This window comes from Aythya ferina (genome assembly GCF_964211825.1).
Source record: "Aythya ferina genome assembly, chromosome: 7".
Taxonomy (NCBI): domain Eukaryota; kingdom Metazoa; phylum Chordata; class Aves; order Anseriformes; family Anatidae; genus Aythya; species Aythya ferina.
The window spans coordinates 31,736,902-31,762,922 of record NC_140302.1 but is presented as its reverse complement, the minus strand read 5'-3'; the positions used below and the strand labels follow the sequence as shown (position 1 = coordinate 31,762,922).

Here is a 26,021-nt window from a genome sequence, read left to right as displayed (position 1 = left end):
ATCAGGGAGATAATAGTGGCTAACATCCAGTCCTAACAAGCAACTTGTGCTCAACCTGCCACTTCTGAATGCTCGGAGGGTTGGTTTATGGAGGTGACTGGACCACACCAGCTGGATGGGTACCAGGAATAAGTTTGCTAACGTGTTTGGAGCCACAGAGGCAGCATCCGCTGAGCTTCCAGGTGCTCATTGGCATTGCCTTGGTTGCCTTTGGCCTTGCCCCCAGCTGCTGTAACTGCTGGTGGAGCCAGAGCTCTCCCTACCTCACAAGGTGGGATCTTCCCTTCATAAAAGGCTGTGGATATTTATAAATACGAGTGTTAAAGCAGCAGGCTGGCCGAAGCTCCCACCGCCAGGGAAGCAGAGAGGTCTGCCTGCAACGGGCGCGCTCCCTCCCACAACACACCCACCACTCCTGCCCTGGACTAGTGACGGGATTCTTGACCAAACAACTACAATCCGACCACGAGTTCATCAAAGAGCAAAGAAAGACAGCAAACTTTATTGTTGAAGTGTTTCAGCTCGAGCCACGCTCCACTTTCCACCACAGAGCCGGGTGGCGGGGCCAGCCCCACCTCAGCCCCTCACACCCCGGCGGCGAGCGCGGGCACGGCGCCCTCCCCTCCTCACCCTTCCCTGCGCTCTGCCCACCCTCAAACACCCCCCCGGGGCCATGCAGCCTCCATGGGGACACCTCCTCCTCCTGCCTGGGGGCTGGCACCGCCCGCCCGCCTCCCTCCTTCCCGGTCCCTCCTTCCCCGCTCCCTCCCGCACAAGATGGCCGCTGCCTTGGGGAGGCTCTTGCGGAGCGCGGTGAGTGCGCGGCCGCCCGGCTCCCCCCCGCTCCCCGCCGCCTCCCCTTCACCTTCACCCCTCTCCTTATCCCCTCACAGGTGCCCGCCGCCGGGAGGAGGCTGCAGGGCCGGCCCCAGCTCCTCGCCCACCGCCAGCTCAGCCTGGGTAAGCGCAGGGCACACCCCGCGGGACCCCCCCCGGGCTCGGTGTCCCGGCTGCGAGCAGCCCCCCCATGGTTTTTTTGTCCCCTCAGGCGCCTCCCGGCTGGCCCCAGCGGTCACACAGCACGCCCCGTTTTTCAAAGGCACTGCCGTGGTCCACGGGGAGTTCAAGGAGCTGAGCCTGGATGACTTCAAGGGGAAATACCTGGTTCTGTTCTTCTACCCGCTGGATTTGTGAGTGCCCAGGGGGGGTAAAATGAGCCTCTGGGTGCTCCCCGGGCGCTTGGGGCTGAAGGAGCGTTGCTGAAGGTCATCAGGAGCGCTGCGGGTCTGTGCTGTCTGTGGTGTTTGTTTCTGCTATACCCAGGCTGGTTTTGCAAAGCAAATCTGCCTGGTTTTTCATGTGGTTGATAAAGCGTGGGGGCAGATGGGCATCAGCTGCTAAAACAACAGAGCTGGTGGCTGGAGAGCATCTTCGAGCTGCAGGGAGTGCTTCAGGGGTAGTCAGGGCCTTGCTGGTGCCAAATCCTGTCCTGAAGGGGCGAATCGTCCTGACAGAGCATCCCGGCCCTTTTGACGAACTCTGCTGCATGTGGGCACGTGGGGAGGGTTAACCTGCAGTGCTTCCTCTTCCAAGCCTAAATATCTCTGCCGAGAGCTGCTAGTTGAAAAATGGTGGTGGAAAACACCAGCTGGGTGTCCCCTGCAGTTTCTTGAGTCTCAATGGAGCTAAGCAGAAAGCGTGGTCAAAGTTTCCAAGCTAAATAAAACGTGCTAATGCATTAGTGCCTATAAACCCATGCACAAGGGCCTTTACTTAAAAGCCATCAGAAGGTTGCCGAATCATAGCTCTCTTTCTGTTCCCATCCAGCACTTTTGTATGCCCTACAGAAATTGTGGCTTTCAGCAATAAAGCAAATGAATTCCGTGATGTGAACTGTGAAGTGGTGGCGGTTTCTGTGGACTCCCATTTTTGCCATCTGGCCTGGATAAATACGCCACGAAAGGTATGAATTGGGCAGCTGTTTGGGGCTTTCTTTGGTGGATTGTTTTCTTTTCATAAGAGCTCCCGAGAAGAAGAGTTGAGTAAACAATTATGCAAATGTTGACTTCAATAAATATACTGCCTATGGTGATATGTTAAGTAACTTCTGCGTTTGATGTAACTCAGTTCTGACCTCTATCTTTGTTTTGTCAATCTCTTCCTTAATCATTTGTAGTTGTTTTTTTGTTTTCATTTTTGTTTTGTTCTCTTGGTAGTTCTGTAGGTTACATCGTATCTTTTATACATTTATCTTGAAAGACAAATGTTAAGTGTATATGTCACAGTCCTTAGCTGCTTGTTACAGCTGATGGCTTGTGTGTAATGTCACAGAAAATGACTAGCAGCTGGTTTAGTTACTGTTAACTGATACCTGACAGTGGTAACTTCAGAATGGAAGCAGAGAACAAGCAGCTTAATGGAGCTTTTGTAAGATTTAACCCTCCTTTGCTGAAATGGTTCCACTAAGTTCAAATGGAGGTCTTCTCTTCAGGGAAAGGAAGTGATAGAGAAGGAAGAGAGCCTCTTTCACGTGTGTGAAAATGCATACTTTTGCCATCAAAAAGCATCTCGCTAGCTTGGTTAGTTGTAGACAGTCAGATCTGACACAGGAGGGTGCTGCAACTCCCCTGTGATCAGTTCCTGCCTATGTGGTCATGGGGACAGCAGTCCACAGGGGTGCTCAGCATGACTGGACTGGGCTGCCTCCGGATGCATGGCTTTTCCTTGGTAATGTGGGAGGGAGGAGAGTTTGCTCAATTTAATATGGTTTAGCTGAACCAATCAAGAGTACTTAATCTTCTGCATGCTTTACTGAAGCTCTAAAATGTGATTATGGACTGCCTCCATTGCTTTATGTGAAAGTTGTTAAGCATATGCCAGTCATGCACACAGAGAGAAGCATTCTGCAGGGTGGAAAGAATTCCATAACGGTGCAGATGGGAAACTGACACCCAGAGGACTTAAGGCCTTGGTTTCTCCAGCATCTGCCTTTAAAGCTCTGCGTGTGAGAGCCTTGTTGCAGGCAGGCGTTTGCAAGATCAGGGTCTAAGTGACTGAGATTGCACAATGATTCACTGGTGATGCCAGGAATAGAAAAGCTAACAAATGCCAGTCCTGTTTCAAGGATAGAGAGCTTATCTCTTGCTGTTTCAGTGTGTTGCAAAACTCAGAGCAATCTTGGTTGACTCTCCAAATAGTATTTAAATTGGTTTTGGGGAGAAAGTACCTGCACTGTATACAGAGAGCAGCCTAACTCTGACATACAGAGCATGGCTGATCAAAGCTTTGTGTTTTGTCTGTTTATAGTATAGAGGTTTCTTTTTCTTCCCTACCATGCTCATCTTGTTTGATTTTTAATACTTAGATATGCAATAGAATTTTTTGTATTCAAAGATTCAGTATGGGATACAAGGGAAATCTGAAAATGTCACTGTTTTCATAGGTACCTCTTACCACCAAAACATGCAATTCTAAAATGCTAAGCAGGCTTTCATGTTCTGAAAAATCAAGTGAGTGCTTTTTAAAGAAAGACATCAACAGAAAAGCTAAAATCACTCCCCATGCAGATCCTTTCATGGACAAAATGGTGTTTGTTGTTAGCATACCTTCAGGAACACTGAATTCAGCCTCAAGAAGGAGGGCCCTAAAAAAAGCATTTGCTAGCAAAATGGAATCTTACTAATCTTACTCTTTTTTTCTAGAGTGGCGGTTTGGGCAAAATGAATATTCCAGTTCTGTCAGACCTCACAAAACAAATCTCCCGTGATTATGGTGTGTTGCTAGAGGGACCTGGCATAGCACTGAGGTAATGCATGATTGCTGATAACTCTGTTAAGGCACAACCCAGTTTAAAACACAGTGAGCTACACTGTCTCTTCCTCCAAGGGAAACTGTACAGGGATCAAAATGAATGCCATAAGCACTTACTCCTGTGGACCTTCTGCTGGATCTCTCCCTCCCCCCCTTTTTTCCCCTCTCTCATCTGAAGGGGTAAGAGACTGCCTTAACTTATATGTGAGAAGCTCGTAAAGCTAGAGGCCACTACAGTTACACAGAATTGAAAAACTGATGTTTCTTTTTCCACCGTGGAAATACTAAAAACAGTGGTCCCTTATATATATGGGATTGAGTAGGGGTCTACTGGAGACCTTTGATTCTTGATCACCTTGGATTAAAAGGTTTATGCTGCCTGTTGTTCCCAAAGTAAGCTTGTACTCTTAGCATTTGGAGAACTCTACTCGACAGAGAAAGGCTTTTCTATGCCGTGGAGGGGTGTGGGGGGGAAGTATTTAATTTGGTTTCCTGCCAAGGAAAAAGTGGCAAAAGTCTACATAAGGCTGCTTAAAATTCTGATTCAGTGCTGATTAACAGTAAAGAACAAATTATAGGTTGCCCTAATCTATGCTGTGGTGGTTTTTGGTGTTTTTTTTTTTTTTTTTTTTTTTTGTTGTTGTTGTTGTTGGTTTTTTTGTTTTTTCCTCCTCCTAAACACAGCAGCTTCTTTGCTAGGAAGGAACTTCAGACACTTGTTTGTTAACAAATTAAATTAATTAGTAGGGTGAGATTGGGACTTTGGTTTCCACAATGGCTTATATATAACAGAAATTAACTTAGTAGTTTAATGCATAAGCAACTCTTCTTTCAGTACATTTGGCTTTTCATATCAAAAAGACATGGGAGGGATGCCAGCTATCACCTTTGAAATACAGATGGGATTAGAAGTTCTGGCTTTGTTATATATCTCACTGTCTTGATTTAATAGTCTTTATGACTATTTATTTAATAGTCTTTTAGTCTCCGTAATTTCAGAATACCAGAGCAGTTCACTGGCTCTTAGCTTTTGATCACTGCACTAACAAACAGTATATCAAATGGGCTGTTGCTGCTCCTCACTAAGGTGTGCAGCTGAGATTAACGACCTTGCTGAAATGGTTCATCAGTTTCTTGTGTGTTTGGTCTTGGAATATGGTTTGCATTCCCCAAATCGTTGCTTCATTACAGAGGTCTCTTCATCATCGATCCAAATGGGGTCATCAAGCATCTAAGTGTCAACGATCTCCCCGTCGGCCGTAGTGTGGAAGAGACCCTTCGCTTGGTGAAAGCATTCCAGTACGTGGAGACGCATGGAGAGGTTTGCCCAGCAAACTGGACTCCCGATTCCCCTACAGTAAGCGTCTGCTAAATATCACTGTTCTAAAAATAGACACTGGCATGGTTTTGCATGTCCCAAGGGCTAAGAGCCACTCTAACGTGAGGTGCTTGGCTGAATCTGACTGCTTTCTAAACCTTTTATTGGCTGGATCAATTCAGTCTGTTTGTATGATACTAAATGTGTGATTTCTGTGAAGAAAGAACCTGACTTTCTTCTAGAAAACACAGTTTGTATTTAAAACTCTTGACTTGTAGTTTCTACAGGTTGTCTTTGTCTTTGGATTTTTTGTTTCCTTAGTGCTCTGCTTGATATTTATCAGGAAAAATGTGTTATGTACTTAATTTACAAGTAGGAACTTTAAATGAAGTGCAGAAACAGAAATAACCGTAGTGTTTTAGTAAGCTATGCATGCCTTCTCTTGGATAAAATGTCAAGTCCGTATTTTTTGTATCTCAGTCATAGCATATAATAACTACTTTTTTCTTTTTCTTGACAGATCAAGCCCAGCCCAGAAGCTTCTAAAGAGTATTTCGAAAAGGTTCATAAATAAACGCTCAAATATGCAGACAAAACTCAATGTCTTCAGCATAGGGTAATGAAGAAAGCAGCTGTGATTGTAGAAAAAATAAGTTCTCATTTTCTCATGTTAAGAAAAAAAAAATAAACACTGAAGTATTTACAGACTCCCTTGTCTTGTTTTAAAAAGAAGGGTAAAAACTAAAGATTATTTCCCCCTTTGCAATTTAAGTTTTACAAATTTCTGTAACCAGCAGTGTTGCTGAATGTGACAGGTAGAAGAAATACAGTTGTGTTCCACAGTGTGCCTGTGATTGTGGTGACTTCCGCCCCTGACCCCTCTCTGTTTCTCCTCTTTCCTTAACCAACTTTGGACCAGAAAGCTCCCCAGTTACCTTTTCTTGTGGGAAAAAATGCATTTCTGTAGTGGACGTTTGAAAACACACGTGGACAATACAGAAAACAGAGTTTTCATGCAGAGGTTATTTTTAATGGTATTTTTCAGGGGAAGAGATGAATGTAATATGCAAAAATTAAAGTTTGTTTGTACAAATGCACTATAACTTGAATGTAAATATGTGCCATTTCAATCCTGCCTATGGTCAAAGATACAGCGCAGCTACACAGGACCGTTAACAAGCATCAAGAACTTTAATTTGGATTAGGATATGGTTAAAAACTTAAACCCTAATACTGCACTTACTGGAGCTTAATGACAGTCTTGTTTCATTTAAAGCCATGTTTATCTGCTTGAATCTGCCTCCGAGAAAACTTAAATGTCAATTGTGCTGCTTGAAAACTGTATGTATCATATCTCCAGCTGTGGCATCATCAATAAATCTTAAGATTGACTGGCAGCAGATGTGTTGCATTCCTTTCCTTCCACTTTTCCCTCAAAGATGCTCATTCCCCTATTCTGTAGAAGTTGGATGAGTTGCAATGCATTGCAAGTTTCTGTACCTCTGCTCACAACAAGCTGCTGCTGCCTCTGTGAGCAGGGGGAGCAGGGCACAGCCAGTCCTGGGTGTTGGGAGGAAAGTGACTGCTGCTGGATCAGCTGAAAGGATGCTGAATGGGTTTGTATCTTTCATAAAATAGGTAGTTGGGGGAAAGGAGCCAGGCTGGCAGAGGTGGCTGCTTCCTAAATCACCTTTCTAATAGCCATGATGGGATGAAAATCGTGCCTGGCGTCGCATGATGCCTGGTGCTGCAGGAGGAAAGGCAGCACGTTAGGTTTCAGTACCGGCAGATACCTTTCAGCACCAGCATTTTAGTGCAGTTTGGTATCAATCCACACACAGCCGTGCGGTTTTCAACAAAGCTGCTGAAAGGTTTTCACGTTTTCAACAAACCTGGACCTGCTGCAGGTGAAGTTCTCTGTGGGGCTTGGTAGCACAGAGAGCAACGTGTGCGCGCTTGATACCAACTGTTTGTGCACGTAGAACCACCGGGGGGGGGCTGGGACACACCATTTTAAAAACTATATTTATTTTTTTACCCTCGTTTTACGTTCCCTTTCTCTCCGGCTCCCACCCGGATCGTGCCTCAGCCGGACCGGCCCCGGCGGCGCTTTCCGGTGTGGCGGCGCCATGGACGCCAACCTGCGGCTGTGGCGGGAGCAGGGCCCGGTGAGGCGCCGAGGGGAAGGCGGGGGGGGGGGCTGCAGGAACGTGGCCCTGAGCCCTGTTTTTTCAGTCTTTTTTCCAGAGGTTTCTGCTCTGGGCTGACGCCCTGGACCCGCTGCTGCTCTTCGCCTCCTCGGTGGGTGCCCGGCTCGGCTGTGCGGGTGAGGGGGGAGCCGCCCGTTTGGGTGGCTTGGCCGCGTGTAGGGGTGAAAGCCAGGCGCTGCTGGGCACCGACATCTCAGCCGTCCTGTTCAGGGTCTTAATTCAGCGCCCACGCTTGAATTAACACAATTACCAGCCAGGGAGCCTCCAAGGAGAAGGGCACTGAAGGGCAGAGCTGGGGTGCTGGTCTTGTCCTGGGGGGACCCTTCAATTCCTGCTGCAGGGGCTGTGGTGTGGGGAAGGCAGCGCAGCTCTGCTGCCCCACGGTGCTTCGTCGTGTCCGTGATCCCTTTGGTGTAAACCATTCAAATCTTTGAATTTGCCAGCAGGCATGGACAACTTTAAATATACTCTTAATTTCACTGAGGTTCTTCGTATGCTTAAATGTATAGACAAGTTCCTGCGATCGTAAATCGGTTTTGTGTGCCGCTGCGTTCTTGCTTTCATTGCTCTGCTGTGGGATGGGTGCGTTAGTTTGACCTTACAGGTGTGCAATTAGCATCTAATAACTGATACATCACACTTTGGGCCATTGAGATCTAACTTATTTTTTCTGTTTGTTTTTTTTTTTTTTTTCTTCCTTAAATACAGGATGAAATAAGAAGAACCAGGGTACTAATTGAAAGCAGTGAAAAGACTCTAAGTGTGCCCATACCGAATGAGCAGGTATTTTGGAGCATGGCTTATACATTTATTTATTTTTTTCATGGCTGAAGTAGTTGATATTAGTGTAAGGTCTAGCAGACAGAATACTGAGATTCAGTTACGAGGGGTAACACAAGCAAAACTCTTCACTACAGAGATTTTTCTAGCTATGACTCTGGTAGGAATTTCTTTGGATGACTGCTGTCAAATTTCAGTATTATCATCCTGAGGAATGCTAGGTTGAGTATCATATTGCTAAGTTTGAAAAACACTCTGAGATCACTCCAGGAATTATTGCTCTAAGTCTGTCTGTACACATCTAGGATGATACAGGTATGAAATATGAAACATGCTTACTGAGATGTATGATACAATAAATTAGAAACAAGATTTTATTTCGGTTCTTTTGAAACTTGATTGCTAACCTTATTTTTTTTTTCTTTCTTTCTTTTTTTTTCTTTTTAAGACAAAACAAGCTTTCCTGCTAAGCCTGGTAAGTTTCCAAGTTTCCAAAAGATTTAGAAATCTGCTTTTTTTTTTTTTTTTTTTTTTTACCCCCCCCCCCCTTACTTAAGTATGGCACAGGTAGTCTAACCTTTTTTTTTTTTTTCTTTTTTTTTTTTTTATTCTTTTAAGTCTAGTATACATCCTGATACAGGCAAGATAATTCCTGGTTTCTTTAGACCTCCAGGTAAGTTCCCTTAAGACAACCATTGACTGAAGCATCAAAGGAGAGTGACATATAGCAAATAGCCTCCTTGATATGACAGTGATACTCTTCTACAAATGGAAAACAAGTAGGCAGTTACTCCTGTTAGTTGCACTCTCTTGTTTGTTAAAGTTTTTTTTATTCCTGCAGTCCTCTTGAAGAGAAATTTTTTCCCACACTTCATCTGCTCAGATAGTTCAAAGTAGTTTGAGCAGTCTCTGTTTTTTGGCACTGTAGAACTAGTTCACAAATTGTTTCAGATGTAAAACGGTCTAAAGTATGCTAAGTTTTCACTTGATGCAAGTGGTTACTCTATGAATTTACTTGCTGTAGTGGCAGGTAGAGTCTGCTTGGGGTGATGGTTAGGGAGCTGAGGCAGCACAATCAATACCAGATTTAATCAATTATAAGCATAGGTAGGCCATTTACTCATATCCTTGTATAACCACTCACGGATGTGGCAGCCTTTGTTGCCAATAACTTTTTCTGCATAGAGTCATCCAGTTTCCATGTAGCTTTTTTGAGTGTAGTTCCTGAGAGGTCCTTTTGGCTATAAGCTGAGACCAGATATTTTGGCTTCTTGAATGAGGAATGAGAGACAAAGGTTGAAGTCTGGCAAAGATGTTTTTTTGTGGACTAGTGTTTTATTTACAGCTGAAACTAAACTTTCTGCTCGAAACCTTCAATCTAGACTCACAGCAGTTATTGTTACTGAAATAAAATATTTCTTTCTCTTCAGCCTTCCTGCCACTAACTCTTCCATTGGTGAGTAACCAGGGGAAATACCGGTGTACCACGTGGTTTACATTTTTCCAAAGCCAGGGGCCAGAGGAAGAGATTGGACAGTTCTAGGCTTCCCAGTTGTATTTTCAGCACAAGCTTTCTAAAAGATGTCAGTTCTATGGGAAGTGCTGAGCAGCCTTCTAGAAATTGAGCCTTTAAGGAATCTCATTGGAAGTTCAAACCTGTTAGTTGCCTTCTTTGAGCAGTATTCAAACAGATTGTTTATGCGTGAAGGTCAGCTTTCTGAATAAGGAGTATTTTGCTTAATACTCCGTCATAGATGTGGTTAGATTCAGCACTGGCATTAATAATAGATGTAGTTGATGTACTAATGTTAACAGAATGACCAGCCCTTCTCTGAGGCTTTGAACAGTCTTCCCTGTTTCTTATTTGAGAGCTGCCACATTTTGATTGCCACTGTCCTTTGAGTGCTTCATACCTGGAGCTTTACATACCTTGAGGTCAGGCCTCAAGATAGGCTGTCATTTATAACTGAAGTTACTGGAAGTAACTACTAATAGGAATTAACTGCTGAAATCTTAAAGCTAAGCTCACTTAGATCAAGTGTTTATACTGGTGAAAACTATCAGATCCCTACTTGTTCACTTCTTTAATTACACGTCTACTAAATGAGTTATTTTGTTCTATTTAAGCTTCACAGGCAGTGAAGCTTTCTTATTTTGGGTAAGAAAGCATCTTGTTTGAATAACCTCGCATGGTGTTTTGATCACTGTGCTTCTGTGTTTTATATTGGATAGATGAAGTGAATGTGTCACATCTGTGTCAAGAAAACATGTTAGCCTAGAGTCAAGGCAGATGGCTTCTGGTGCTGAGTGAAACCCTTACTGGAGCCTACCTGACACTGCTGCAGATAGTAACACAGCGATTCTCTTCATCTTCTAGTTAACCACTGCTCACCAAAACCTCCTAGATTCATTAATTAATCAAGTTAATTTTATTGTGGGGTTTTCCTCTTAGGTTATCGCTTCATCGCTTCAGGTGCAGGCCAAACAAATTTTCGTTTGTCAGGTAATTGTTCGTTCTTTCTACTTTTACAAATCTTCTCGTCTCAATCCCAAATTTGTTTTTGCTTATAATCTCTTCTTCCTGCAGTTCGCATTTCACGCATACACCACAGCATTCACCGTGTTGAATGCAAATGGCACCACAAAGGATGAGGTAATGTGTTGATTTTTATTTTCGGCATCATCTTAATTGTACAAGACCACTTTGAACATGACTTACAAGTGTTTTACTTGTAAGTAAAGTGTTTACTTGTAAGCACTTGTAAGTGTTTACTTGTATCCTTATGTAGTAATGTTTCTTCTGTCCTTAGGATAATTCACTTCAACAAAAACAACTCCTCTTCAGTGTGGGAGCTGTCTCCTACGCAGCGCTGATAGGTGTACGTATCTGCTCATTGCTTGTTTTCCTGATAAGTTCTCCCGAGGAGGGGTAGGCCCTGAGAGAATCACACTGCCACGTATCCTTCAGGACTGTGCTGTAATGCTCAACTCTGATGTCTTCCCATAGAACTATTGAAAACAAGAGTTTTCTTGATCGGAGAATCCCAGAATGGTTTGGGTTGGAAGGAACCTCAAAGCCCACCCAGTTCCAACCCCTGCCATGGCAGGGACACCTCCCACCAGCCCAGGCTGCCCAAAGCCCCATCCAGCCTGGCCTTGGGCACCTCCTGGGATGGGGCATCCACAACTTCTTGGGGCAGCCTGTTCAGTGCCTCACCACCCTCAGAGTAAGGAATTTCTTCTGAATATCCATCAGCAAATACCTTGCTCAGCTTCCTCTGTTGCTTCCTCTTATGTCCTTTTCTGTATTTTTCTGCAAACTTAGAAAACGGGTGGCCAGAGGACAGGAACAGAGCTCACAAACACAGAGTAACTCACTGGGTTGCTACAGTTGCTACTGGATGTAGTGCTGTGGCAGATCACTGTCCTGCTCCCAACAGCTGGTGGAATCTGCCAGAATCCATGCTGGATATAGACAGCTCAGGCTGCAGAAGCAGCATGGCAATGACAATATCGCATTGGATGTGGGTTAATTGGCCTGCCAGGAGCACTAAGCAGCTGAGGAGCTAGGTCAGTTCTGTACTGGTAGAGGAATTAAACTTCCCTCAAGCATATTATGGGAATATGGAATTTTCCTAAAACTGCAGAGGTAGGAGTATGTACACAAGTGTGCCAAGTGTCCTGGCTGGGGGTAGGGACGTCACAGGGCAGTTGGATGGATGTCGGAGGAATATTAGTCAGTAACTGTTCTCCTTTTTCTGTCTTTGTATCCATACTGCTACTGCCCTCTACATAATAACATTTAATACTTTTTTTTCCATAATATTTTATGTGCTTATATACAAGAGTGATTACAAAAACCTTTAGTAAATAGAAAGCATGTCTGTTTTGTTGAAATGTTAAGTAATTTGTTTGCTTTTATAGATGGTATCTAAGTACTAAGTTTCAGGTTTATCTTCCTAGGCTCTTGCAGATACTGAAATATTGCACATAGAAGGTGCTTAATTTAATATATGGTGCTTGTTTCCTCCCAATGTCTTAGGCTCTTCCCTTTATCTTCATGAACCGATACACATTGAAGAGCCCGTTAACACAACTAGTTGTCAAGAAACTTCTACCTGTTCCTCTTTTTGGTGAGTAAAAGGAAACTGTACGTTATGCAGCTGATGTGAGGGACAAGACAGGAATGCAGCCTTTCCCCCAGACCTGTTTCTTTCAGTGTCTTTCCTGTGCTGGATTTTGCAGTGACCAGTACAAAACCTAGTCACAACACGACCCCCTCCCTTTTCTCTTCAGAACAAAGTACTCATGGCTTGTGCTGGCTGGCAGTGATTGAAAGCTCTGAGTGTCCATTATGATAAAGCACCTTTGGGGAGTGGTGCCTTCAAATCTTTAAGCTTCTAAAATGAGAATTAAGATTCCAGGTAGATTTTTATGGGGCAGTCCCTTCTTTAAGCTGCCAGGCTATTAATTTGTGAACTGTTGAACTGGAAATGTAAAATGTGCATAATTATGAATGTTGTTATCAGGGTAGTCTCACTGGATCTTTTAAAGCAAAATCTTCCTTAATTCTGCAGGCTTGACGAGTGCCTTTACTGTGGTAGCAGTGAGAAGCCCAGAATTTGAGAATGGAATTGAAGTGATGGACAGGAATGGCAAGGTTTTGGGAGTGTCAAAAAAGGCTGGTGCGAAGGTAGGCAAGGGGGGAAGGCCTCTCTTGACTTGCCTTTCATTCTATGCTTAGAGCTAAACATTATGCTCAGAGCAGGTGCTGTTTGTCATACTGAATTGAGGAATCTCACATCAGGTGCTGAGTCTTTGGGTGGGCTTGGACTAGTCTCTGGACCAGGTCTGACACCTGTTTTGTGTCTCCAAGGGCTGTCAACTTCCCCAAGCCAATACACCAAGTGCTGCAGATAACCCACAAGAACACTAGTACAGGCTTCTCTGCTTTCCTTTCACCTCAGAAGGAGGTGAGGCTCCTAGAGTTTCTTCTGATGGTACACGTCAGAGAAAAGCCCTCTATTGTAAATAGCACATCCATCTTCCCTAGCAGGAATATCATTTAAAGGCTGTGCCTCCCAAAGCGTAATGTCCTGGGCTACAGTGTGCTGGTGCATTTTATCCTTGACCAGTAGCTGACCAGGCTGCTCTGCATTTGCTCCCTGCCCTGCTCATCAACATCCTCTATAGAGCAACACCCACAGGAACTACAGCAAGGAGTCATACGTTACGTGCTGTCAGTGACCCCGTGTTCTGTGTTGCTGTCTAGAGGGGAGAAAACAGCTAGATGAGCATACAGATCTGTGAACAGCTGGACAGAGAACTTTAAAATTTACACAGGATGCCCTGAAGGTGTGATGCCCAGAAGGTATGTCCAGTTGGAAAGAGTTCAGCACAACTTAAAAAAAAAAAGCAAGCCCCCAGATTATTGTGGAAGGAACACTTGATCTGGCACTGTTAGTACCACCTCCCTTTTTAAGGAATTCCTTAGTCACATATGGAGTACTTGCCACGTGTAGGAGTTTAGTTTCCACTTGAGAAAGAAATCCTCCAACAAATCGTCTTATTCTTCACTTCCGAATTGCTTGAAACTCCAGAGTATTAGGCAGAAAAGTGCTCACAGAAATGGGGAGTATTTGAGGCTGTACGGAGCACTGCTTTAATGACTTTTTTTCTTGTCCCTCCCTCGAGGCCGTTAAAGAAACAGCGTTATCAAGAGGAGTCTTGTTTGGGACAGCATTCTTCCTGCCAGCTGTCCTCATGCACTTTGTGGAAAGGTAAGAGGGACTGCAAAGCAGCTGCAGGTGCCTGGTCAGTGGCTATTCTCATATTTGGTCTTGCTGTTACTGCTTGCCATTTTTTTCTTGGTTTTGTGATTATTAATTGCCTTGGAGAGATGATTGTCTGCGAGGTTTCTGTAGGTAGTGTGATTCCTTTAGACAACGCAGTGAACCTGGTTATGTCAGCGTCTGTTTTGATGGTTTGCAGGAGGTTGTCTATAGCTGTGAGCATTTCTTCTAATTTCTTCACTTAAAACTGGACCCCAACTTCCAAATAGCCTTCCTTATAGTATAAAAACATTTTATTGGTTTTACAACATTTAAAAACTTCGTATCATCAGAAGAATTCATTGTGTGCTGTATCGGAGAATTTTTAGCCTGCCCTGAGCTTTTGGAAGGAAGTGTCTGTTATATAAATTATAGAGGTAACTTGGCATTGCCTAAATCAATTTCCTATTGCATTTGTTGGCTTAAGGGTCTGCTGATATCAGTAGACATAAATGAAGACATAAGATACATTTTTAAAAACATATTGAGTAATAAATTTTCGCACAATGAAAGGTAGGATTGCCAAGGGGAACTAAATCTGAAAGGGAAAAGAAGGTAGTACATGAAAAATCTTAGTCCAGGGACTGAGACATTTCAAAACACTAATGTACCTTCTCTTCTTTTGTTGTTTTGAACTTGCTGGTTATTTTGTTAATCTTATACTCTCATTTTGGATCTGCAAAATGCTGCAGTTAAATTCAAAGTAAGGGGAAAGAACACGAAATTAGGAGTAAAAACACAGGAAATAAGGAAACGTCTTTAGGATTTGTAAGCCTAGGCTATTATTTTTTTTGCAGTTTTGACTGCTAATGAATGCTCTTTGTCTCACTGTCAGATTATTTTTCAAACCCAAACTGACATACTTTTCAATGTCTTGGCCAGATCAAACTTTGCAAAAACTTCCCGTGCTTTGGCTTCAGTGAGAATGCTTCTCATTACGTCAGTACTAGCAGGGATGCTACCAGCGTCACTCAGTATGTTCCCACAGTGTGGTGAGGTAAGTCCTTTGAAAAAAAAAAAATTGATTTAGGATTGTTGTTATATTAAACAGTCATTTTGTACCTATGGTAAGTGGTCTTAAGGCCAGCTAACAAAAACCAATATGATTGAAATGGTCAGTGCATCTAAACTGGGGCAGGGGTGAGGCTGCTAAATATTCTCAGAAAATGGGGCTCTTGGAATTTTCAATGGCTTCTCTTATTAGCCTAAAAATTCAGGCAGCTTAGTTTCCTGTGGCAACAATGGTAAAGTGGACATAAATGAGACATAAAAAATAAATTATTTACTGAAAAATGGTCTGTTTTTTTTTTTTTTTTTTCCCTTTTGAGCTCTCAGTAGAAGTTCTTCTGGGTGAGTCACCCAAATACAGTGAACAGAAACTCCACCACTAATGCCCTGACTAGATCTCAGGAGTACCTCTTAACTTTAAATAAAACATATTTGTTCCCGTATGTTTGAAAAGACAAAAAAAAATCCTATGAACCCCAAAACAAAAGAACTCCAATCTCTTACACTATTGTCGTTGAATAAATAATTTCAACTTGTGGAAAGTTCAATGCAGTGATGAGGACTTAACAGGTGGCTACCAGGATATGGTGATGTTGATTGTCTTTTTCTATACATTTCAGATCAAGCGAGCAGACCTGGAACCAGAAATTGTGTCATCTACAGAAGAAACGGTGTTATTCTACAACAGAGGAATTTAGAGACTGGCCTTAATACATAAATATGGGCTCTGATTAAAGTGAATTCTGAGTGTCTCAACAGATTCAGTTGGCACACATGCCTGATTAAATCATGACTTTATGGTGGCACAGATGCCAGATTTGGTGTACAGTGCTGTGGTCTATAAACAGGCAGATTTTGCAAGCCCCAGCCCCCAGGTTATATAAGTTATATGTAACCTATTAAGTTATATATACATATAACTTAATGCCATAAATGATACTTGCGCTAGAAAGCGCTGTTGTAGAACAGGGTTCCTCACAAACTCTGTTTTGTACACTTCCTCATGTGACTGATTTCTTAATAAAAAGACTGACTACTGAATACAAGATTTTATTTTTTCCTTGCTTTTGTTGCTGCTTTTTATGTGCTGCTTTCCAGGAACACAGCTTGTAAAGCCATTAACATCAGTAGTTCTTTGGGGAAAGTCAAGCTGGCCCTTCACAGAAAACTTATTTTTATGTTTGACTGTATTTAGTAAGGCACCCTGACAGCAATATGACACTGGTGATGTGTAGTTGTTTAAGAAACATTCAGCAGAGGGGCAGTCCAGCTTCACCGTTGGGCTGTGAGCTGACCATTAACACTAGGAGCTGAATTTAAGGGCAGCCACAGATAAACTCATGGAAGTTTCAGCTCAATTCTCTGTGGTTGTCTATAAAGTAAGTAAAGTGTTAGACAAATTTAGGAAGGAATGGGAAAACAACATGGAAGCCATTTTGCCTTTGCAATAAAAGTACCTGGGCATCCTGGTGGGCATCAAGTTGAGCTCATTTGCCTGCTCTTCTCTTCTTGTGTCTGCTTTTGGTGGCTACTGGGCTATTTAGCGTTTGGCTGAAAAGAACTTTGGCCTGGCCCAGTACAGATGCTTTTATTTTGTTTGCCTCAAAACTGAACTTCGGACCTCCTCCTGCAGGAACAACACAGAAGAAAGCTCCACAACTGTGGTAGGAGCCCCTGTGGTTTTGATAGCAGGGGGGTCATAAGAGAGATGGCTCCGAGATCACCGAAGCTGTTATTTAGGCACTCTTAAGGCTCTGTGTGACAAGGATAAATACACTGATTAATGCAGTAATCGCTTTCAGAGAGAATTTTATAAGTATAATCTATGAAATCTGTAATCATTTAATGTCCTTAGAGTGCAATAAATAGGTCACTGCTATCCTATTGCAGAAGGATTAGATTTGTTCTCGGGGTGTGAGGAAACCACCGCTTTCCCACTCTGATCCCTACAGGAAGACAGCAGCACGGAGCAAAGTAAGGAAAAGCAACAGGGCTGCTTTCTTGCAGGAAAAGTTCCTGCTGTGCTTTTGGCACAAAACAAAAGCAGGAAGTAGGGTTTCGAGTCAGTTTGTGTGAGTTCTGCCTTCTTTGAGCCTTCCCCTAGCAACTCACTGCGGTGAAAGGTCAGGCCAAGATAGCGAGTAGGGGAACAGGAGCACGTCCTGGGGGCCTGCAGCTTCAGGGCAGCCTGCTAAAGCTGTTCTGGGAAGGCAGTACGGATACAACCTGCAAGCTGCCAAAACAGAGTGCCAAAGACCTTGCACTGTCCTTCTGAAGGATCACTGTGAATTTTTAAAGCTGAATTACTTAATTCTTCTGTTATCCAGGCACAACTACCCCCAGTGGAGGAGGAGAGGTAAGAATAACCCCCCTCAGAGCACACAGCAGCAGCACCAACTCCACAATGTGAAGCGTGCTGAAAGGTAGCTTCTGTGGATGCTTATAAAAACCAGATATATGAAAGGTTCATTTACAGCTGCTGTCTCAGCAGGGATCACTCAGCCTTGCCTTTGTGGGTCGTGTTTTTAAGTACATGGCAAAAACCCATCAGGGCCAGCAACAAAAGAACAGTTGTGCTGGGGCTGACCGAAGGTCTGCCTAGGCAAATGTTAACACCAGCAGCAGCCAGGGGTAGAAGCAAGAAGAAAAGCTCACATGAGGCTCAGCTGTCCTGAGCAGGGAGGATGCTAGGAAGAGGAAGGCTTGTCCTGTTCCTTTTCCTTACGTACCTCCTTCTGGCTGCTGGGGGACGTGGTGCAGAGGGTTAGGAGTAGCAGGCTTACAGCCTCAGCCTGCCCCCTCAAACAGTGAGGTGTTTGTCTCCTCCAAAATCTTTGATAATGATGGTATAGCTAACATCCTACAGTTAAGTTCTCTAAAATCCCATTTCTCTGATAATCCTGTTTCAATAACCTACCAAAGACAAACCTGGGTGAGGTCTAATTCTATCCTCTCTACACATTAATCGGTAGTACAATGATAACATAACAAGATAACAAATTCATCATCTGAATTGTGATGGTAACCAGACAAGCTATAAATTCTCTGGCACCACACGTAGGTGCTTTAAGCAAATTGGTGTCATTACATCTCCGTGAGTAAGGCTTATGGAATAAGTCAGGTAATGATGCCTGCTATCACAGCTGCCCATTATCAAACTGTACCAGCTGCTTACTGCACACTCAAGTTGAAATTTTTTTGTATTAAACACTGCTTAGTACAGTGTTTAATACTTTAGTGCACTGTTTAATACTGTCCTTCCAGAGTTGCTACACACATCTTTCCTTTCCCTCCTTCTCACAGATGTTTCTATTGCTAGGCAGAGTTTTCCAGCAGACGAAGGCAGGCTTTTGCCATTTAAACTGCCAGCCTGGGTGATTCAGCTGGTTCCCAAATCAAGGCAGGGAAAATACGCCGAGAAGGCCTGTCGTCCTGCATCTGGAAATGAAGTCAGGACGAAACCAGAACTGGAAGTGTCTGGACCAGACACCTGGCAGTCCAGAGCGAGGGAACCAAGACTGGAACAGGCAGGAAAGCACCATGTCTGAGGGATTTACAGAGTCAGCACCTTTGGGAAAACCTTCCCCTTTGTACCTCGAAATAGCTCACCAACACAGCAGCCCAAGGCAGCTCTGCCTCCTGCCCCCAGCGCCAGCCGCGGCGCTAAGTGACAGCGTCTCAGCAGGGGAACCAGTTTGAGGTGTGGTGAGCTCCAGCAGCTGGAAGCTTTCATCTTCAAGGAAAACACGAGTCTCAGCGCACTGCGTTACGGCAGCAGCTCCCCACCCACCCCGCCACTCCCACGCTCGGATGTGCTGAGATGAAAGCGTTTCCTCACCTGGAGCTGCTGTCCCTGCCGTATCCTACAAGCCTAAACCACCGCCGCGCTGTTTGCCCTGCAGGACATGGGATAGGTGAGGAGGGAACCCTGCTCAGCTCTGTAGCTACTTCCCTGCCACACAGCCAGCAACGCTGTGTGCTGCAGAGTTGCTCAGACAAGGCCTCTTGCCCCTTCTTTAGGGTCTCCTCCCGAGTCCCACCTCATTCTTGACTCAGCCACCGCTCTGACAGCAGCCTAGGGAAGCCAGAGTCTGTTGTGAACTTCCTACACTTCGCTTTGTGACATGGTTTTTACCTAGAAGTTCAGCTGCTTCACATGACACCTCACAGCACGCTAATCCCAAACCAGCATTCGCCCGTTTGGTAGCTGGGGAACCAGGGCAGCCAGAAGTCAACATCAGAAGCAGCTGGGAGATCGAAGCTGGCTGCTGCCGGGCATCCTGCACCACTCGTCACCGCGTTACTCAGCGCTACGCTGCTCTCATTCGGAACATCCGCCCGACACCTGCCTGCAGAGGGAACAAGGAAAGCCAGCTTATCCCAAACCCCCGAGGGTGACAGCACTTGAGATGACACAGTCAGCCTTAAAGCACTAGCCTAATTTCGTTAGCCAAATTGTAACAGAAGGGATCGGCTGCTCATCCTGCTCCTCTTTGCAAGCTTCTTTGTTCACTGCCTTCCAGTTTCTGCAAACGGAGTGGAAATCTTACAGGTATCCCACCAACTGAGATGGGCAATCCGCGAGGCAGAGCGCTAGGGGAGCACTTTTTTCCTCACCTCCAGAACCTTTTTCCTCACCCCAGGAAGGAGCAGAGCTGCAATTCTCAGAGCAATGGAATGTCTTGCTTTCAGCTAAGTGCCGCAGGCCTTTCGGAGGCATGTCTCTTAGCACGTCAACAGGAACCTTCACGCATCGTTTCATATTTGTCCAAGAAAAGAAAGGCAGCAAGGTGAGAAGGTAGGAACGAAAACTTGATTTTACACAGTCTTTGCTTTTAGGAGGAAGAAAGGATGTTCCTTGATTTTGCAAAACCAACAACAAAGGCTCAGCTTGAGGGCATCCCAGGGAAGGGGAATGAGAAATAAGCTGAAACTTTTCTCTGTCCTGACCTTCCAGATTTTTGTTTTATTCTATGATGTTTTTGAGAGGAAACAGTCATTGAGAAAATATGAGAGCATTAGGACAATCCTTTCAACCTACTGAAGCTGAGGGAGTGAGGGAGGCCAATACTTCTTTTACAGTATTGACAAGACAATCAGCACTGATGACAAAACTGTTTGAACTGGTAGCAGCAGTATTTTTTCAACATAAAGATCAAGCTCTAGCTTAATTCCAAATCCCATTATTGCAAAACTGTGAGCTAAGGCTTGTGACTCAATCGTCACAACTACTCAGGAATAAATTTACATGAATTACAGGGTAGGCTGTTCAGGATTCTTTTTAATAGGCATAAGCATGCTATGAGTCGAGTTCCTTAAGTGCAAAATTACAGTTCATTTGTGTCACACGAATGTTAGAACACGAGATCTAGCACTGAGGCTCCTCCACTTTTAAGAAAACAGAAAGCAAAAAAAGCATCATTCAATATTTACTTCGTATCTGGGCTTCTCTGCTTTTTGTGGTTGTCTCTCATACCCATACTACCTAATGACATACACCTGAAGGCTTTTTGCTAAAAAGAAACCATTGCATTTCTTCACAGTTACAAGGTGACAATAAGACAGCTGATAGAAAGCATGGTCAGGTTTTTCTGGGGGACAGACTTCAGTTTCGGTAGGCTTCAAGGTAAATCCTGAACAGAATTTTCCGCACAATTTTGCTGTTCTGCTATTCCAAGTGTTAGAAAATCCCCAAACAGAAGCAGCAGTTCTGAAGGACTTCCCACTAATGGGAAAAACAATCCCTCCTGTACACCCCCAAAATAATTCCACGCCACATTAATGGCCAAATACAGAAAAAAAAATGCACTTACAGGCAAATGATGGCAATTGCAGAATTTTTCTCAAAGAAAACAAAAACATTCTTCTGTGTACAGAACTGAAACTGCAGAGTAAATGTTTAAAGTGGGTTTTACACCCCTGAAAATAGGGGATTATTCTGAGGCAGTTTGGTTTACTGGCTGTAAGAGCCAGCCATTTCCTACATGGGTGCCACATTCCTTGTCCACATTGTAAAATAGATATTCTCACCGGATGACACAGAGCAAAAGGACAACCCTTTTTCAGACTGCTACTGCTTGCACACTGATGAGCTCCAACAATTTCAGAATAGCAAACAGCCAATTATTTAACAATATAAATATTGATTACTAAAGTTTTAATCATAAGTATAAAATCTCTATGTAAAACCACACGCTAAAGCCTCTCTGTACAAAGGCCAGGAAAAAAAGGTTATTTTTTCTTATAACAAAGTGCTACGGCAGAACTGACTGATTTTTGTGAACGTTTCTGAAGAAATGCAGATTGCTTGGCTCAGAGTGTTTCCCTACAGAGAATCTAAATTGTTCTCAGAAGATTACAAAGCGGTTAGTTTCAGGCTGCTCAATGAAAGAAAAAAATCTCTTGAGTTACAGCTATGCAACCAAATGAGTAGGAATGTTTTAATTTTCTACAAACCATCCTAGTTTTCACTGTTACTTCAAAAGTTCCCACCTCCATGTAGCCTACAGGGAGCACCATCAGATAGCACCCGTGCTACAGCTCCAGCAGCGTAAGAAGCTGGTGCCCCATCTGTGGAACCAGCCATTTGGACATTTCTGCTCCATTAGGCTTTAACTAATCTCATTTTCCATCATCACATGGGTCGGGAGCTAAAGGCCAGATATCTTCTCAGATGAGAGCCCCAACAGCTTGTTAACTGACTCCAGCTGTGAAGCAGCACTTGTCTATGGCCTCCTAGGAAGCCCTGATTTAAATATACTAATCCTGTCCTCTTTTTCCTCTGGCAGAGGCATGGGACGGAATGAAAGGGGAACTTATAAGGCAAGAGTCCAAGAGGTGCTTAACTCCGACACGAGCTTTAAAATACCTCTTCCTCTATATTGTAAGGCTACCATGTCAGATTGTTCCCAGACATCCTTTTTTTACACCTAGACACATTCAAGTAGAAAGAAGAGAACTTTTCCATTTATTTGGGATTTCCAGGTCTCAGACAGTCCAGAAGAGCAGTATCTGACCACCCGACGTACCTGGAAGCCCAGAGTGAGCACTCAGACCAACAAGGTGTTCAGTGTATCCCTGTAGACTAGCACATCCAGAATGTGTTGGCTTTGCAGCAGACACGCTGCAGCCTGTGTTCCAGACACGAGGAGGGCAGGGCAGAGCAAAAAGAGAGCTGTCCGACTTCTGGACCCTGCACGACAAACGGCCGCTACAACAACGCCTGGCACAGCCTGGACACACGTGCCCATGCTACACGTAGACACACCCACACTGTCATATGAAATACGAGAGCCTTATGTACAAAGTTACGGCTGGGGAAAGATAGAGACACCAGGAACGTTCCTAAATACGCCTCCGTATGTTCCAGGTCAAGCTCCGATATTCTGCATTAATACATGGTAAGTATGGCATTCACTTTACACCTTACATTTTCCCATACAAAAATCGGGTATTCCTAATCTGTATGGCAAAGACAGTATTTTTGAACTGGTCCACAACACCAAAGTGCATCAAAATCAGATTTTAAGCATTTGTTCAGCAGCTGCTAAATGAAAAAGGAAGTTTTCTGTAGCTGGTGGAAATCGCTTTTGTTTCAGGGCCTCAGAGTTAAGGGTTGGTTTTTCATTGCCATCAGAAACTTCAGTGAGGGAAGCTAAAGTAGCCAAGATTTCTTTTGTCTTCAGAGAAATATCCTTGAAGAACAAAGAAACAAGCAACCATGAATATAGCATTAGGTATTATATGGTTTAAACATGTATTAAAACAAAACAAACAAACAAACAAAAAAACAATAAGAAACAAAAAGAAAATGGGAAGTAAATGGTTAATTTTGAATAAAAACCCCCATTTGTTTTATGGCAAGTTAGCAACAGCTCTTCAGTCTCCTCTTGGGCAATGCTGAAGAAAGTTGCAGCTGACTCAACACAGCTACTCCACAGGCCTCTCTCGCTGGCTAAACTGAGCTTTTCTGACTAAGCTGTTTGTTGTGAAACACGTAATGATCTATTTGATGGAAGAGGAAGTGAAAAAAGCATCGTCCTTAAAAAAATAAATAGATCAGTCTTTTATAGTGGAGAATCCATATCTCAGTGGGACTTTTTCCAAAGGTACTGACAGTACTATTGACAAAGGATCGAGCAAAATGCATGCTCTGTAGAAAACAATCAGGAAATCAGTTTTAGCAGAATTCTTCTATTCAATGCAAATTCTGAAGTCTTTTCAGCAATGTGGTTACCCAAGAGATAATACAAATCAAATAGGTCAAGGTAGAGAGTATAATACGTCGACTCGGCTCCAGTGATAATTTTTTTCCTGCTCCCCCCACCCGCGTGAGATTTTAGCTGATAGAAGTAATTCAGAGAGATTTAAAAGTAAAAAATAAAATTAAATTCACCTTAATGACTTGGCTGTCTGATTTATCTGGATCTTCTGCAGACTGAACAATTAGTTGTCCAATTTCTTTGTGAAGTTTTCCCATTGTCATTGCCTCTGAGTAAGAAAAAAATGTAGATTCATGTAAAATGACCATTCTCATGTTATCTAGAAATGCGTATGAATAGCAAGCCAAAACAAAGCGTCCTCTCTATGACTGCCACTTGGTATCTGTCAGTAACCTGACAGAGCAGCAGCCGTGCTGTCACAGGCCAGTGATCTACCTCTAAAGCAGCCCTAAGCAGATACCAAGGAACAGCAAGAAGACAAGCACATAAAAGCTTTTCTTTTACACAGTCCCCAAGTATTTCATGCAATGTTCTTCTAAAGATTCCTGTGGTATCTCTGAATCCAGTAACCCTCAGCTGAATGTCTCTCCCACCTAATTGTTGAAAATGAATGTTCCAAAATCTCAACAGTGCATTCATTGGTAGTATGTCTTTCCCAATTCCAAGTTTCACCAGTCCTCCCAGGTCTCAGTAAAACAGGAATACAGAAGCTTCCATATTGCCTTTTCAGAACCAGGATGGAAAAAGGACCAAGATTGTTTGACCTGCAGCAAGGTTCAGCAGTTGCTGCCAACTCTGAAATAAACAGCCCCCAGATCCGAAACATGAAAAGCAACCAACCTTTTACGAGAGGGGAAATGGTGATCTCACTGTCTGCCAAATTCACATACACATCGTAGAGGTCTGGTCGGCTGTTCACTTCAGAATCTGTAAATCCAGCAATGTAACCTGGAAAGCAGAATTTGAGAGGATTATCAGACAAGAGTAAAATCTTCATAAAAACAAAAGCAAGATATTGTGGAGAATCACATTCCTGAAGTCTGTTCAAAGAGTGTCTGACTCATTGGATCCAAAAGGTTGCTCTCTTGTTACTGTTAGTCATTCGATTAACATTTCCAGCAGAACTCTTTACTTCTGAGGAGCTTAAAAATCAACTTCCAAAATTGCCTTGAACGTAAAGTCTGCAGGTGATGAGGAGCCAGAGACTACACTGGCAGCAGTCAGAATAGAAATTTGGAACTTTAGAGTTAGGAAATTAAAAAAAAAGAAAAAAGAAAAAAAAAAAAAAGAAAATCCTAAAAATGAAGTACCAGCTGTGTGTAAAAGTCTGAAAACAAGCAGCTTATCTAAAGTGAGTTGCTTCTGTATAACACCAATGTTTTCATTCTCTCAACATCAAAAAAGTTCCAAAGTTTCTTTACACCTGCAGTTAGACTGATGAGGATCCACCCAGAAACACCAGATTAAATAGTTATCTTCTAACATACTTACTATTGGCTTTTTCTAAACAAAATCATGTGTTTTGACTTGGCACAATAGCATTAATAGCAAAATAACCACTTGTGCCACAAAGAGCACTGGTGGAAGACATTTGAACAATTAAAAATGAAATTACATTTTGATTGTGTTTTGATTAATAAATCATCACTACCTGTGCAGGCTTTTAAGGCTTCCACTTCCTCTTCATTTAGATGTACGTACGAATGAAGAATTGACCAGTCCTGTCGATGCCACACTAAAGCAGGCAAAGTCCTAGGGAAATGCAACCAGTACTTTACACACAGCAGACTTTTATCTGCGCTAATTCAAGTTTCACAATATGAAATGCAATTTAAAAGGAAGAATTAATATGATTAGGTCTCACTCAGCATGTGTACACACAAACTACAGAGATTTCTGCTATCAGTGCAAGAATTTATCACTCATGCTACAGTTAATTTCTCTCGGTTGATGTAGCACAACAGCTAAACTCAAAAGAGGGACTTAGCAGGATTTCAGTAACAATAGTGTATTATTTTTTTCAACAAAATATGAGCACTTGGACTTTTGGGATTAGGTAAGGAGGGTGGGATTGACAAAGTCATGCTCTACCTGGTAAATTCCTGGATGGCTTCTATTCTAGGATGATATACCACAATTCTCTTCTTTAACATCAGTGCTGTGTATAAGATAACTGTTTCCATTCCAAACTGAGATACTATATCTAAAAAAAGAGGTGAAAATTATTTTATAGAAAATAAACATGCTGATATTTTTTTTTGAAGAAGCTTAACAGCAACACAGATTACACGCTATTTACTTGAAGAATACATTAAAAATTGATTATAATTTACATAGTACAAAAGAAATCAGAACGGAGACTTCTGGTATTAACCTTTAATGGACCCAGCAAGGTAAGCCTTCCGAGCATCAAAGTCTTTGCTGAGGAAAGATCCATTTTCTTCACTTTGGCAGACCCCCTTTGTAAGGACTGCAATGTAACTCTCCATCATTTTAACTGGACTCCCATGCTTCAAGTAGATTCTGTGTAAAAGAAAGAGCCTGTTGTGTTTTTTTTGATTGTAACCAGGACCAGCAGGCACATGAAAAAAAAAAAATAAAAGGTATCACAAATAGAATCTCTTTAGCAAGCACTCTTATTTTGGACACCTGGTTGAGGTTTTAAATACTAAAATGGGAGTCTTTAGACATGCACACAAAAACTTGTCTTTTAGAATAAACACCTAACCTGTATTTTTATTTGAGCGTCCTATTTTACAAAGGAATGAACGTTTACTGTAACAGAAGCATTATAACACAAAGGTGTAAGCAGGTGCCCAGACTAAGAATTCTTTGCAGACTT

The 26,021-nt window shown here is 43.1% G+C and overlaps 3 protein-coding genes across 4 annotated transcripts in view; 2 read left to right on the top strand and 1 right to left on the bottom strand.

Annotated features, from left to right (window-relative positions):
- The first annotated feature begins 732 nt into the window (after positions 1-732).
- Positions 733-6,525, top strand: PRDX3 (peroxiredoxin 3). The gene is made up of 7 exons (XM_084525617.1): positions 733-813; positions 894-960; positions 1,049-1,190; positions 1,828-1,963; positions 3,702-3,805; positions 5,002-5,167; positions 5,649-6,525. Exons 1-7 carry the CDS (start codon positions 778-780, stop codon positions 5,700-5,702), a joined length of 705 nt encoding a protein of 234 aa, XP_084381743.1. The 5' UTR covers positions 733-777; the 3' UTR covers positions 5,703-6,525.
- Positions 6,526-7,186: 661 nt separating this feature from the next.
- Positions 7,187-16,003, top strand: SFXN4 (sideroflexin 4). Of its 2 annotated transcripts, XM_084525623.1 has the most exons (14): positions 7,187-7,296; positions 7,364-7,429; positions 8,047-8,121; positions 8,567-8,593; positions 8,737-8,791; positions 9,549-9,574; positions 10,571-10,621; positions 10,706-10,771; positions 10,929-10,997; positions 12,161-12,251; positions 12,696-12,811; positions 13,813-13,898; positions 14,832-14,946; positions 15,578-16,003. In XM_084525623.1, the coding sequence occupies exons 1-14, from the start codon at positions 7,258-7,260 to the stop codon at positions 15,653-15,655; spliced, it is 960 nt and encodes a 319-aa protein (XP_084381749.1). In that variant the 5' UTR covers positions 7,187-7,257; the 3' UTR covers positions 15,656-16,003. The 2 variants fall into 2 exon arrangements, with proteins under 2 accessions (XP_084381749.1, XP_084381750.1); XM_084525624.1 differs by lacking the exon at positions 8,567-8,593 and having other exon boundaries at positions 8,047-8,136.
- A 5,898-nt stretch (positions 16,004-21,901) lies between these two features.
- Positions 21,902-26,021, bottom strand: part of DENND10 (DENN domain containing 10) — a 6,604-nt gene continuing 2,484 nt past the window's right edge. The window contains exons 4-9 of the mRNA XM_084525622.1: positions 25,554-25,702; positions 25,271-25,382; positions 24,831-24,931; positions 24,020-24,127; positions 23,353-23,447; positions 21,902-22,651 (exon numbers count right to left, since the gene is read on the bottom strand). Coding sequence (XP_084381748.1) covers positions 22,475-22,651; positions 23,353-23,447; positions 24,020-24,127; positions 24,831-24,931; positions 25,271-25,382; positions 25,554-25,702 — 742 coding nt within the window. The 3' untranslated portion in view covers positions 21,902-22,474. The remainder of the gene's footprint in view (positions 22,652-23,352; positions 23,448-24,019; positions 24,128-24,830; positions 24,932-25,270; positions 25,383-25,553; positions 25,703-26,021) is intronic.